At 43.0% G+C, this 15451-nt stretch overlaps 1 protein-coding gene across 1 annotated transcript in view; it reads left to right on the forward strand.

The window, feature by feature from the left end:
* The window catches only part of BLOC1S4 (biogenesis of lysosomal organelles complex 1 subunit 4), a 61901-nt gene extending 56727 nt beyond the window's left edge, over nucleotides 1-5174 (forward strand). The window contains exon 5 of the mRNA XM_073566154.1: nucleotides 4908-5174. Coding sequence (XP_073422255.1) covers nucleotides 4908-4997 — 90 coding nt within the window. The 3' untranslated portion in view covers nucleotides 4998-5174. The remainder of the gene's footprint in view (nucleotides 1-4907) is intronic.
* Nucleotides 5175-15451: the final 10277 nt, after the last annotated feature.

The raw sequence follows: 15451 nt of genomic DNA on the forward strand, positions 1-15451 counted from the left end.
TTCTCATTTTTTCTATATGTTAGAAATTCCCCAAAAGTGACACCATTCTAAAAACTGCACCCTTCAAGGTGCTCAAAACCACATTCAAGAAGTTTATTAACCCTTCAGGTGTTTCACAGGAATTTTTTGAATGTTTAAAAAAAATGAACATTTAACTTTTTTCACAAAAAAAATTACTTCAGGTCCAATTTTTTTTTTACCAAGGGTAACCGGAGAAATTGGACCCCAAAAGTAATTGTGCAATTTGTCCTGAGTATGCTGATATCCCATATGTGGGGGGGTTAACCACTGTTTCGGCGCATGGCAGAGCACGGAAGGGAAGGAGTGCCGTTTGACTTTTTCAACGCAAATTTGGCTGGAATTGAGATTGGACTCCATGTTGCGTTTGGAGAGCCCCTGATGTGCCTGAACAGTGGAAAGCCCCCCCACAAGTGACCCCATTTTGGAAAATAGACCCCACCCCCAAGGAACTTATCTAGATGTGTGGTGAGCACTTTGAACCCCCAAGTGCTTCACAAAAGTTTATAACGCCCACACGTGTAAATAAAAAAATCATTTTTTCCTCAAACATGATCTTTTTGCCCCCAATTTTTTATTTTCCCAAAGTAACAGGAGAAATTGGACCCCAAAAGTTGTTGTGCAATTTGTCCTGAGTAGGCTGATACTCCATATGCTATACCATTTTTTGCAAAAATTTACTTCAGAACCAATTTTTTTTATTTTCACAAGTGTTAAAAGAGAAAATGAACCACAAAACTTGTGCAATTTCTCCTGAATACGATACCCCATAATGTGGGGGTAAACCACTTTTTGGGCGCATGGCAGAGCTCACAAGGGAAGGAGCTCCGTTTGACTTTTTTCAACGAAGAATTGGCTGGAATTGAGATCAGATGCTATGTCGTGTTTGAAGAGCGCCTAATGTGCCTGAACAGTGAAAATCCACAATTCTAACCCTAATCCCAGCCCTAACCCAAATGGAAATACGTTTTGTTTTTTTTCCCCCCAACTAAGGGTGTGAAAAAGAGGGGTTTGATTTACTATTTATAGCGGGTTTTTATGTTTGGCACCTGTCACACGCTAAAAGACGCTTTTTATTGCAAACAATTTGAGCTATAATTTTTCCATATTTTGGCCCACAGAGTCATATGAGGTCCTATTCTTTGCGGGACGAGTTGACGTTTTTTATTGGTACCATTTTCGGGCATGTGATTTTTTTTACCGCTTTTTATTCCGATGTTTTGGGGACGCAGAATGAACAAAAACCAGGAATTAATGAATTTCTTTTTATGGGGGGGGGGGGCGTTTATACCGTTCCACGTGCGGTAAAATTGATAAAGCGGTTTTATTCTTTGGGTTAGTACGATGACAGCGATACCTCTTCTCTTTTTTTTTTTTTTTTTTAATGCTTTAGCGCTTTTATACAAGAGAAAACAATTTTATATAATTTTTGCATCGCTTTATTCTGCGAGCTATAACTTTTTTTTTTTATTTTTTCACTGATGCTGTATGGCGGCTTGTTTTTTTGCGGTGATGCTTCCCTATGCCCCCGGAACACTGCGATCATGTTTGATTGCAGTGTGCCGGGGGTTAATGTGCCGGGAGCGGTCCATGACCGCTCCTGGCACGTGACCGCTCCTGGCACATAGTGCTGGGTGTCAGCTGTGATAATCATCTGACACCCGGCCGTGATCAGCTGCGCTCCCCCCGTGAGCGCAGATGATCGCTATGACGTACTATACCGTCCATGGGCATTAAGGCCCAGGACACTTGGACGGTATTGTAAATCAAACGTCAAGAAGGGGTTAATGGAGAATTTTTGCATGTCCAACAATTTACCAGTTGGTACAGTAGATTCTAAGAAAACCACCAGACTCTGCATTCATGATATGCATGTTTTTGAGTCTGTGTATTAGAATAATTAAAACCCCTTAATGACCGCCAATACGTCCTTTTACTGACCTGCGATATAAGAGAATATCATCCCCATACAGGTGACAATCCAGCAGCTGTCGGCTGTCCACTATAGCTGACAACTTGCTGCATCACAAACGATGAGTGTTGACATCGTCCATATCTGTTTAACCCCTTAGTTGCTGCTGTCAAAAGTGACATCAAATAAATGGTTAATAGATTGTGAGGGCTTCCGCTTTAATCTAATAGGCACACCGAGATCATGATTGTGTGGTCCTGATGTTTGCCACAGCATTTCATGGCCAAATAGCGGCCTTAGAGTCTCCTAGCTATAGTGGTCAGTTCAGAAGTTAGCGACATTTAGGTGGTAAACACTTTTTTATTCCTGTTATGCCACTTTGCATTAATTCCTGAAAATCACCTGAAGGGTTAAAACTATCTCAGAGAAGTTTTCAATATGTCAGGGGCTGCAGTTTTTAAAATGGTATCACTTTTGGGGGGTTTCCAATATATAGCAACCCTAAAGTCACTTCAAACCTAGATAGGCCCCTCAAAAAATACATTTTGTAAATTTCCTTGAAAAAATTAAATTCCTGCTACATTTCTAAACCTCCTAAAAAGCTAACAAAATAAATTAGCGTTTTAAAAATGGTGCTGATGTAAGGCAGACATGTGGGAAATGTTGTTTATTCATGTTTTTCTGTTTTATGACTATCTGGATTAACGGGGGAATCATTCACAGTTTGAAAATTGCAATTTATTTTTTTTTTACATTTGTCAAGTTTCTGATATTTAATATAAATTAACACAAAACATATCAACCTAAATTTACCATTATCATAAAGTATAATGTGCCATGAAAAAAACAATCTCAAAATCAAAGGGATTTATTGAAGCATTTCAGAGTTATCACCACATAAAGTGACATTGGTCAGAATTTAAAAAATTGGCCCCGTCACTAAGCAGTTAATTGAAAGGGTTGTGTGTTCAAAATAGCAGTGTGGAGTTCAATTTGTGAGGTCAAATCTTAAGGGTGAAGCCAGGACATGTACATGCATTTCTCCTTGAAAGCCTGAGAATTATGGGTTGTTCGAAACATTGCACAGAAGAACAGCGTACTTTGATTAAAAAGTTGATTGTAGAGGGTAAAACTTATAAAGAAGTGCAGACAATGATTGGCTGTTCCGCTAAAATGATCTCCAGTGATTTAAAATGGAAGGCCAAACCAGAGAGACATGGAAGAAAATGGAAGACCACCATTCGAATGGATGGAAGAATAGCAAAAGGCAAAGGCTCAGCCAGCGATCAGCTCCAGGATGATCAGTCTCCAGTTACCTGTGAGTACTGTGACAGATAGAAAGACGCCTGTGTGACGCTAATCTCTAAGTAAGAAGTCCCCCCAAAATCCCATTGTTAAAGACCTGTACTGAAGCGGATACAATTTGTCAACACATCAACAGGCCTAAAGAGAAATGGAGAAATATTTTGTGGACTGATAAAAGTAAAATTGTTCTTTTGGGTCCCAGGACCGCAGACATTTCGCCAGACGACCCCCCAAACTCTGCATTCAAGCCACAGTACACTCTGAAGACAGTGAAGCATGGTGGTGCAAGCATCATGATATGGGCATGCTTCTCTTACTATGGTGCTGGATCTAGCTACTGCATACCAGCGATCATGGACCAGTTTACATATATTAAAATACTTGAAGAGGTCATGTTGCCTTAGGCTATGTGCCCACGTATGCAGAAAATTTCTGCTTCAAAACCCAGAAAATGCCCAGAAAACGCGCATTTTATTGCCGTGCGTTTTTGATGCGTTTTTTCCCACGCGTTTTCTGACTCATAGAAAATGGCAATAATGCGGACTTTTCCGCAAAATTAATGAGCATGCTGCGTTTTTGGCCGCTAGGCGTTTTTTGAGCGGAAAAAAACACATCAATGTGCAAAAAGTGCGGAATTCATTTAAAATGAATGGGATGCTTCTTTTATGCGTTTTTGAAGCGTTGGTCCCAGTCAAAACGCTTCAAAAAAACGCCTACGTGGGCACACAGCCTTATGCTGAAGAGGATATGCCCTTGAAATGGGTGCTTCAACAAGACAACGACCGTAAACACACCAGTATGAGAGTAAAATCTTGGTTCCAGTCTGACAAAATTTAGGTTATGGAGTGGCAAGCCTAATCACCAGACCTTAACCCGATAGAACACTTGTGGGGTGACATTAAAAATGCTGTTTCTGGGGCAAAGTCAACAAAGCTAAAAATTTGTGGGATGTAGTCCCAGCATCTTGGGCTTGGAATATGGACAGGTGCCAGAAGTTGGTTGACTATGCAACATAATGTGAAGTTCGAAAACATTGGGGTTCTACAAATAAATATTAGGTTAGGGATTCATAGGAATGCTTAATCCACACAAAAAAGTACATCTTGTGAGTTTTTAAATATAAAATGCAGACACTGCTATTTTTTTTAGAACAGCCCAATGTTCATATTTTCTTTTCTGTAAAGTAGGGAAAAATTATATACATTTTTCTTCATGTTTTGAATTCTAAAACTGTGTGAATGTTCCCAATGTATGGAAATAAACACTAGTATAAAGGTTGTGTGATTACCTCTAGTTTTTGAACACAACTGTATATGGGACTTAACCCCATACCTTATACCGTTTAGTATATTAAACCATGCCTTAAGTGTCCATAAAACTGTTTGATCTACAAATTCCAGTGCCTGCTGCACCCCTAGTGTGGCCCAGATTTCCAGGCACTCTTCCTCCCCTGAATTGGCATAACCTTGATTGACAACACTCATGTGGTTGCCTGTCTGTAATGTGAGCATACAGTAGTATGCAGTTCATACGGCGCTCTCTAGACAAGCGAGCATTGTCGGACAAGATGCAGAGAAGTGCACTCCTTTTAATAACACATTTTTTGTTAGATTTTTTTTTTAAGAATCTTATTTACAGAATTGTTACAAATGTTATGTTTGTGTTTTAACAGAAAGCAGCATCTTCTCCGAGAAGTCATCAAGCAAGATATGAGCCTCCCACAGTGTTCAGTACTGATGACTACTTCCCAAACAGCAACTGAGCAGAAGAACTGTGTTGGCTCAGGTTCAGGGTATTGCCACAGACAATACAGCATTGCACTTTATACATTGCAGACTGATCACTGCTACACACTATAGTCTTCCAGATTGAAAAGAAAAATCTTAATTTTGTATATACTGTAATACCGAAGTCTTCCATTAAAAATCAGTATTAGTAAGGTGTGGTTCAATCTAATATATAAAGCTCAAGTGTATGTATGTGTGTATGTCCGGGATTGGCATCCGCAATGTCGCAGCTACAGCCACAAAATTTGGCACAGTCGCGCATCTGGACCCCGAGAGTGTCCTAGGCTATGTTGTGAGGCGAAATTTTAACCCCGCGTGTTCCAATTCACCAAACAATTTTGCCCCTATCTACATAATGGGGAAAAGGTGTGTATCAAGCCCTGCCCCTCATTATGATGTCATAATGGTTGCCATGGCGATGCTGATGTCGTCATAGGTTGCAAGCCCCGCCGCTCATTATGTCATAATGGTTGACTATGGGATGGAGGATGTGTGATGGGTATATGGGCACTGGACTATGGGATGGAGGATATGTATGACGGGTATATGGGCACGGGACTATGGGATGGAAGATGTGTGATGGATTCATCTCATAGTCCCGTGCCCATATACCCGTCATACATATCCTCCATCCCATAGTCCCGTGCCCATATACCCATCATACATATCCTCCATCCCATAGTCCAGTGCCCATATACCATCACACATCCTCCATCCCATAGTCAACCATTATGACATCATAATGAGCGGCGGGGCTTGCAACCTATGATGACATCAGCGTCGCCATGGCAACCATTATGACATCATAATGAGGGGCGGGGCTTGATACACACTTTTTCCCCATTATGTAGATAGGGGCAAAATTGTTTGGTGAATTGGAACACGCAGGGTTAAAATTTCGCCTCACAACATAGCTTAGGACACTCTCGGGGTCCAGACGTGTGACTGCCAAATTTTGTGGCTGTAGCTGCGACGGTGTGGATGCCAATCCCGGACATGCATACATATAGACACTTGAGCTTTATATGTTAGGGGTGTGTGTGTGTGTGTGTGTGTGTGTGTGTGTGTGTATATATATTATATATATATATATATATATATTATGGCTGAAAGTGTTGGCACCCTTGATACTGTTCCAGAAAATGAAGCAAGACACATGTTTTGTTACATACAAAGTAAATAAATGTGTATATTGGAACAATACAGAAAAACTAAAGGAAAAAAAGGCAAATTGGACAACATTTCAAACACAACTCCAAAAATGGGCTGGACAAAAATTGTTGACACCCTTAACGTAATATGTGTTTGCACACCCTTTGGAACAAATAACTGTAATTAATCGCTTCCTGTAACCATCAACAAGCTTCTTGCATCTCTTAAGTTGAATTTTGGATCACTCTTCTTTTTGCAAACTGCTCAATGGAATTTAGTTCTGTACTTATTGCTGGCCACTTCAGAACTCTCCAGTGCTTTGTTTCCATCCATTTCTAGGTTCTTTTTGAAGTATGTTTGGGGTCATTGTCCTGCTGGAAGACTCATAACCTAGGACGCAAACCCAGCTTTCTGACACTGGGCACTACATTGCGACCCAAAATCCTTTGGTAATCTTCAAATTTCCTGATGCCTTGCACACAGTCAAGACACCAAGTGCCAGAAGTAGCAAAACCTCTTTGAACCTCCACCATATTTGACTGTAGTTACTGTGTTCTTTTCTTTGCAGGCCTCATTCCGTTTTCGGTAAACATTAGAATGATGTGCTTTACCACAAAGCTCTTCCTTGGTCTCCACTGTCTACAAGATGCTTTCCCAGAATTATTTTGGCAAACTGCAATCTAGCTTTTTTATGTCTCTGTATTAGCAGTGGTGTCATCCTGGGTCTCCTGCCATAGCATTTCATTGAAAGGTCGATGGATTGTTCACGCTGACACAGATTCACTGCAGGACAGCTTGAATTTGTTTTGAACTTGACTGGGGTGGCTTGTCCACCATCCTGACTATCGTGCGTTGCAACCTTTCATTAATTTTTCTCTGGCATCTATGTCCAGAGAGATTAGCTACAGTCCCATTGGTTTTAAAACTTCTTGTTTATGTTGCGCACCGTGGACAAAAGAACATCTAGATCTCTGGAGATGAACTTGAGAACCAAAATTGTTGAAAAATATCAACAATCTCAAGGTTAAAAGTCCTCAGACAGTTTCTTCTCCTCTTTCTGTTCTCCATGCTTAGTGTGGCATACACAATGCAAAGATTGAGTCAACTTCTCACTTTTTTTTTATCTGGTTTCAGGTGTGATACTCATATTGCCCACAGCTGTTACTTGCCTCTGGTGAGTTGAAAAAAAGTTGTTTACTCATAATTTTGGAAAGGTCCCAACAATTTTGCCATGCCCATTTTGGGGGTCTTGTGTGAAATTATGTCCAATTTGCCCTTTTTTTTTTCTTCTGTTTTATTCGTGTTGTTCCAATACATATGTTTTGTTATACACGTTTTAATTGCAATAATTTTCTGGGAGAAATACTTCATTTTTTGGAACAATATCAAAGGTGCCAACACTTTTGGCCATGACTATATGTATAACATATAAAATCTTTTTCTTTTCTAAAATTTTAAGCCATGCTTACATCTTTGATTGCATTATGCCATTTTAATCAGTTCATTGGGTTCATATGAAATGGATGATTTTTAATCACTAATCTCTGGTGTGAAATTTTTTGATTTCTCCCTTATTGTTTCAATGGCAGAACAATAATAACACAAACTATAATAGCAATAATACGAAGCAACAATTTTCTGCTGACTTCATTGTGAATGAGACACCATTACAAAAAAATAAAGAAAAGTCAGCATTTTATCTGTGTGGTTTATGTATTTAAGTCTTCAGAAAATGCAAAGCGCACAGATGAAAATTGAGACCATTCTTTAGGGGGTTTTACACTAAGCGATATCGCTAGCAATATCGCTAAAACGTCACTGGTTTTGTGACGTTATAGCGATATTGCTGGCGATATCGCTATGTGTGATACTTACCAACGACCGGCTCCCCCGCTGTCCATCGCTGATCGCGCGAGAATGTCCGGCTCCATTTCTCGTCGGGCGCTTCCTGCTGAGACTTCCTGCTGTGAAGCCAGCGACGCGTGGAGGCGGGCGGGAGGACGCAGGATCGCTGTGTGTGAATGGTAAGTATCGTGCGCTGCGTCGCTGCTGCATCGCTGTGAGATCTTTCTGTATGAAAGCTCACTAGCGATCATTTAGCGATGCACCAGCGATCCTGACCGGGTGGGATCGCTGGTCGGATCGCTGGTGCATCGCTAAATGTAAAAGGGCCTTAAGTTAAAACACAATTCAAAAAGAGGATAAAACGTAAACTCTTAGGCCCATATTCATAGTCTTTCCACCTTTTTTTTTTTCTGGAGTAAATACAGTCACAATAGTTACTTTATTTATTTTGAATTCCTTTGCATGGTTTCATTTTTTTTTTTTTTCTGGGCCCAAGGAGGGTGAGTAAAGAAGTTTTATTTAACGGAAAAAAAAACAAACACTTTGGACGAATTTTCTTAAACCAGAAAACCTCTTTAGGCCCCCTTCACACATCCCTATAATATTGGTACTGGAGAAAAGCAGTACCGGTGTCATCAATGTGCCAACCGTCTTTTTCTGGTATGGCATAAAACAATTCCAAAGCTTCTATACTTTGCAATGTTAAACACATATACAATACACAGGCCCATAGACTTGTATTGGCCCTTGTCATCAGTGTTGCAAATAAGGAAAAAAATATGGAGATGTCTGTGTGTTTTGTACAGACAGTCATGTGTGCAGGACCATAAATTATAATGGGTAGGTGAGGTGTGGTATCCATGGAATAAAAAAAATGGATGCCACATGTACCTGAAACACGGACATGTGAATTGGTCGTTAGGCTGTGTGCCCACAATGAGTTTTTGAAACTGCGTATTTTCACTGCATCAAAAACGGGGACTTCGTGCCAGTAGAGCAGATGTGATTTATAGAGATTTCGTGCCCATTGCAATTTTTTTTTTTTTTGTAAATGCGCAGACTGAAATGTGCAGATTTTTTTTCCCACAGACTTGCATTAAATGTGGGAAATCGACAGGTAAAGATGCACATGCGGCTATTGTGTTTTTGCAACGGAAACGCATCAAAAATGTATGTAATCCACACATGACTATCAAAGTTATGTCAAAGCCAAATACCAGGAAGTATAAAAAAAAAACAACAAAAAGGCTTTGTTTAAAACATAACATACAAAAAAAATAACTTAAAAAAAGCAATGAAGAAGCACAAGTAACGTAATTTACATAACTGTTGCAGAAAATCTACAACATCAAAAGTCCACCAAATGCTCATTTTGAGAACGTAGCATAGTGCTACTATGTATATAGTAGCAATTTGCAGTATGCTTTTGGTTAGTAAAAAAATAATCATGTAAGCATGCAGGATTCAGACTCCCAAGTCTTAACACCATTATTTATAACAGCCTCTCAAACTTTTTTTTCTATTGAAGCCTCACCAGCTGTAGTAGAAGAGCATACTCAATCAAAAATCTTAGGCTCAAGAGGCTAAAAGGGAAAACTAATAGAACATTAAAAAAAAAAACTTTGGTCCAGATTCATTAAAGCTTTTATGTCAATATTCTGGTGTAAAAAGCTTTGAAAAGTCACAATTTTGGCGTAACTTAAGGCTGCATTAAAATTATACGTCTTTTGGTGTCCTTACTCCATTTTGACCCAGCTCCGACAGACTGGAGTGGCGACCACCACTTGTCAAATTCATGACGAGCGACTGCATTTGCTAAACAACAAATCTTACTCGTCCAACACTCCTGATTCCTGACAAAGCATATTGCTCTTCGTGAATTAGGAGCGTCTGACTGAACAAAACCGGTCTTGATGAATTGGGCCCATAGTGAATGTCAATTATGTTAATGAACCAGAGGGACTGTGGAACATATGATCACTACTATGAAAATCACCTTACCAACAACAAGAGGGCACCACAGTGGCAAAGCCAGTCTCTGCTTGAGAGGCACAGAATTATTTACTACAAGAATTTAATGGAAATGAAAGGCAGAAGCCAAAACACTTGTATATCAACGCTTCTATGCAAGAAAATGTGCGTAAACCGCTTTGAAAAGTCAGGGTTTTTTTTTTGCACAATGCGGAGTTGTGCAAAAATGTAGTTATTTAGCCTTTACACGCCAGTTTGAAGCAACTCCAACAAAATGGGCAGAATTGGCAAGTCTGTGGAGTTGGAGTCTGTATAAAATGGACCAACTACTAAAATCTAATACAGCTAGGTCCATATATATTTGGACACAGACAACATTTTTCTAATTTTGGTTCTAGACATTACCACAATGAATTTTAAACAAAACTATTCAGATGCAGTTGAAGTTCAGACTTTCAGCTTTCATTTCAGGGTATCCACATTAAAATTTGATAAAGGGTTTAGGAGTTTCAGCTCCTTAACATGTGCCACCCTGTTTTTAAAGGGACCAAAAGTAATTGGACAGATTAAATAATTGTAAATAAAATATTCATTTCTAGTACTTGTTTGAAAACCCTTTGTTGGCAATGACTGCCTGAAGTCTTGAACTCATGGACTTCACCAGACGCTGTGTTTCCTCCTTTTTGATGCTCTGCCAGGCCACAAAATTTTGCACAGTCACACGTCTGGACCCCAAGAGCGGCATAGGCTATGTGAGGCAAAATTTTAACCCCGCGCGTTCCAATTCACCAAACAATTTTGCCCCTATCTACATAATGGGGAAAAAGTGAAAGGAAAAGTGTTGGAGGCAAATTGACAGCTGCCAGATGTGAACAAGGGGGACTTAACGAATGAGAGCGATGGCGCCAAAGAGTATATACACCGTACAGTTGCTAAGGTGGGGCCCTGACATGGGATACTCACCATACACGGGGATATGAACACACACACACAAAATGCGCCACACACTACCACGTGCTTCAACACATATACCACCCTCAGCACACATTTCACCACACATACACCAACCTCGCCACATAAAAGTCAAAACACAAAAGTCGCCACTCAAAACTCACCACGCTGTCCCAGAGCTGTTTAAAAGATGAAAAATGAGCTGTGATTGGTTGCTATTGTAGGGAGGAAGGCCCCCGCAGAGTGTCCAGGCTGGAACCAAGGGGACCGCCATCTAGGTTCCTAAGGGAACAGTACCCGGGGAACGAAGGAGGAGAGTGGGCTGCTGAGAGTGACAGGACGGCAAGAGGAGGGGGCAAGTATAAAAGGGATGGAGCGAGCAAGGGAGTCAGTTGGCTGAACGGCAGACACGAAGCAAGAGGCTGCGGGACTTTGGGAGAACCAGAGTGACAGACGGTGACCTGAGAAGAGACCAGCGGCAGAGGGGAGACTTTCAGTGGCCTGCGGAGAGTAAGCGACGAACCTACCATCCAGAGACTTGCGCTTTACTCCAATCCAGGGTCGCTCCCTGCCCCCGGTCTTCCGCAGCTGTTACCGCTGTGCTTCAGTCTGTTGTGGCTGGTCCGCCGTCCCTCACAGCCGCTGCCACTTCATTCCAGCCCGCGGCCTGCCTGCTGCCGCCCCCCTGCCTCAGTCCGCGACTGCGGCCTCTTCATCGGCCACAGTGGAAGTCACCCCGCCGCAGTTGGGGCCTTCTCCCCGCCTACAGGGGAACTCTTCGCCTAGGCCGTGCACGTGGCCTGCCAACCGCCACTCCTGGAAACTGCAACACAACCCTGCTTGGAGACGAGTCTCATTAAACTCGCTCACAAGCCGAACCCTGCTGTGTCTACAGGGGGTCACCTCATCAAAGGACTCCTGGGCCTGGTGTGCCCCAACTTTCCTGGGCGCTGGGGCGCCCGAAGACTATTATATCTTCAGCAGCTGGGCCCAGCGGCTGCGACGCCAACGCAGCCTCATCAGAGACGCCGAGGGACGTCAGGACGGATAAGTGCCACTTTAGAAAATAAGGACCCGTAGTCGGCCATATCGCGGCCCTATAACAACCAGCTGTTGCCGGATTAGTCGTGTTCTCATTTAGAGTGCTTGTTTGTGTATAGTCCCTGTGAGGACAATATCTGTTATTGTATTGGTTGCTTAGCATAGCCCTAGTGGCTCAAATTTACAAAAGTTTCTTTAGTCAAAGTTGAACCCAGTCTTGCGTCTCGTCACTGTATCCTGCGTACCTGCAGTTACCTACACTATCAGCAACAGTTTTCTTTGCAGACAGTTGTGGTAACTGAGGGCTATTATTCTTATCATTTGTATGGTGTTATCGTCCTTCTGTAAAGCTGGAAATAACACAATTTATTACCGTGCCAACACAGACCACCCTCTGACACAGACTGCAGGGGGAGCCCAGTATCACACAGTATAGGATTAGATACAAGGCTCAGGAGTCAGTATCACACAGGATATGATTAGATACACAGCTCAGCAGTCAGTATCACACAGGATAGGATTAGATACGCAGCTCAGCACACAGTATCACACAGAATAGTATTAGATACACGGCACAGCAGACAGTATCACAGGATAGGATTAGATGCACGGTTTTTATATGCAATGTAATCATAATTTGTTATAACTAACCACAGTTGGTTACTATGCCCAAGCAACGCCAGGCTCTTCAGCTAGTGTATAATAAATTGGGTACAATATTTAAATGCAGTATGTGCTGAATATACCGTAATTTCATAAGAATTTGGGAAAGTTATGGAATGTCCTGTAAATGTCTGGTCTGTTTCTGATCTTAGGCTCTTGGCCTTTAGTTATTATTATAATACATTTTCATAGTGCCATTTATTCCATGACGCATTACATGTGAAAGGGGCAAATATAGACAAGTACAATAAATTTGAGCAAAACAGGCGCACAGAAGGAGAGAGGACCCTTCCCGTGAGGGCTCACAGTCTATAGGGAATGGGTGAGGATACACTAGAAGGTGGAGTTGGACATGCGGCAGTTCAGCAGGCTGAGGATCACTGCAGGTTATAGACTTGTCAGAAGAGGTGGGTCTTCAGGTTCCTTATGAAGGTTTCCGTGGTAGGTGAAAGCCTGATGTGTTGGGGTAGAGCGTTCCAGAGTTTAGGGGAAGCACAGGAGAAGTCTTGTATGCGGTTGCGGGAAGAATAGATAAGGGGGGAGTAGAGAAGGATATCTTGAAGGATCGAAGGTTGTGTGTATGTAAGTACCGGAGGATCCATGTCACAGATATATGGAAAAGACAGGTTGTGGATGGCTTTGTAGGTCATAGTTAGGGTTTTGAACTGGAGCCTCTGGACAACAGGAAGCCAGTAAAGGGCTTGGTAGAGAGGCTGGGTAATAATGGGGAGACAGGTGGATTAGTCGGGCAGCAGAGTGTAGGATGGATTGGAGTGGTACAAGAGTGCTAGAGGGGAGGCCAGAGACCTACAGGTTGCAATAGTCAAGGTGGGAGATGAGGGCGTGCACTAGCGTTTTTGCGGTTTCTTGGTCAAGGAATGCACAAATCAGGGAAATGGGCAAGGGCTTGGATATGTGGCTTGAAAAAGAGGGCAGAGTCAATGATCACCCCGAGGCACCGAGCATGCAGGACTGGGCAAAGTGAGCAGCCATTGACATAGATGGATAGGTCTAGTGGAGGGGTAGAGTGAGATGGGGGAAAGAAGATGAATTGTTTTGTCCATGTTCAGTTTTAGAAAGCGAGGAGAAAAGAAAACTGGGATTTTGGTCAGTAGCGAGGTGATGTCATGTCCAGATAGGTAGATTGCGTGTCATCGGCGTAGAGATGATACTGCCAACTGTGGGATTCTATGAGCTGTCCCAGGCCAAAGGTGTAGATGGAGAAGAGTAGGGGTCCTAGAACTGAGCCTTGGGGAACACCGACAGACGGGGTGAGGAGGTGGTGTGGGAGAGGGAGACACTGAATATCCGGTCTGTTAGATATTACGAGATCCAGGATAGGGCCAAGTCTGTGATGCCACAAGATGAGAGAATCTGTAACAGGAGGGAATGGTCCATAGTGGCAAAGGCAGAAGACAGGTTGAGGAGTACATAGTGTCGCTTGCTCTTGGTGGTTAGTAGGTTGTTGGTGACTTTAGTTAGGGCAGTTTCAGTTGAGTGATGCGGTCAGAAGCCAGATTGTAACTGGTCAAAGAGGGAAGAGAGGTGGGAGGACAGTTCCAGATGGACATGCTGTTCCAGTAGTTTTGATGCCTAAGGGAGAAGTACTATCGGCCGATAGCTAGATACAGAAGATTAGTCGAGGGAGGGCTTTTTGAGGATGGGTGTGATTGAGGCATGTTTGAAGGATGAGGGGAGGACACTATTTGTGAGATGTTAAAGAGGTGTGGTAGGGTTGGGATGAAGACTGGCGAGGTTAGGGATGAGGTGGGACGGGAGCGTGCAAGTGGTGAGATGTGATCTTGACAGAAGGATGGAGCGCTGATCTGTCATGGTGGAGAACCTGGTTTTGGAAGAACAGGGCTGAGCAGTCAACAGGAGGGGCATTGGGGGCTGTGGGCCAAAGCTTTCTCTGCCTCTTTCTTTAAGCAGATCAACAAGATCAAAGTCTTCAGCAGAAATGAGAGGTTTGCTGGGGGATGGAGTAGAGCAGGGTTTCCCAACTCCAGTCCTCAAGGCACACCAACAGATCATGTTTTCAGGATTTTCTTAGTATTGCTCAGGTGATAATTGCTTCACCTGTGCAATACAAAGGAAATCCTGAAAACATGATCTGTTGGTGTGCCTTGAGAACTGGAGTTGGGAAACCCTGGAGTAGAGAATTGAAAGTTTTGAAAAGGTGTTTAGGGTTGTGAAACAGGGAAGATATGAGAGCTGTTTGTTTTGTGGCAGTGAGCGTGGACTTGAAGCTGGCGAAGGACTGTTCGTATGCGATAAAGTGGTCGGCAGAACGGGATATCTTCCAACTCCACTCAGTGACCCTGGAAGCCTGTCTGTTCTTTGGTCAGGCAGGGTTGCCTGTTGATTGTACGAGTTTTGCTGTGCTATTGTGGTGTTACATAAAGTGGCAGCGGCATCTGTCATGTAAAGAATCTATGTCTGTAAGGGTGGTTTCACATTAGCGGTTCAGGGCGCAGCGATGGCCTGCGCACGGCCGCCCCTCCTCCGGTAGCTCCGCCTACGGGCGCATGACGCTGCATGCGTCCAGCGTCCCCTATCTTCATCACAGGGGACGCAGGCCGTGCGCAGTATGCGTTTGGCGGCGCATGCGTCCTTTTGACGTTGCGCCAAGCGCAACCAAATTGCAACAAGCTGCGTTTGGCGCTGGTCGGCGCACCGTCAAAAGGACGCATGCGCCGCCAAACACATACTGCGCACCGCCTGCGTCCCCAGTGATAAAGATGGGGGACGCAGGACGCATGCAGCATCATGCGCACGTAGGCGGAGCTACTGGAGGAGGCGCAGC

The sequence above is a fragment of the Dendrobates tinctorius genome, unplaced genomic scaffold, assembly GCF_039654945.1.
Source record: "Dendrobates tinctorius isolate UK_male_01 unplaced genomic scaffold, ASM3965494v1 ptg000004l, whole genome shotgun sequence".
In the NCBI taxonomy this organism is placed as follows: domain Eukaryota; kingdom Metazoa; phylum Chordata; class Amphibia; order Anura; family Dendrobatidae; genus Dendrobates; species Dendrobates tinctorius.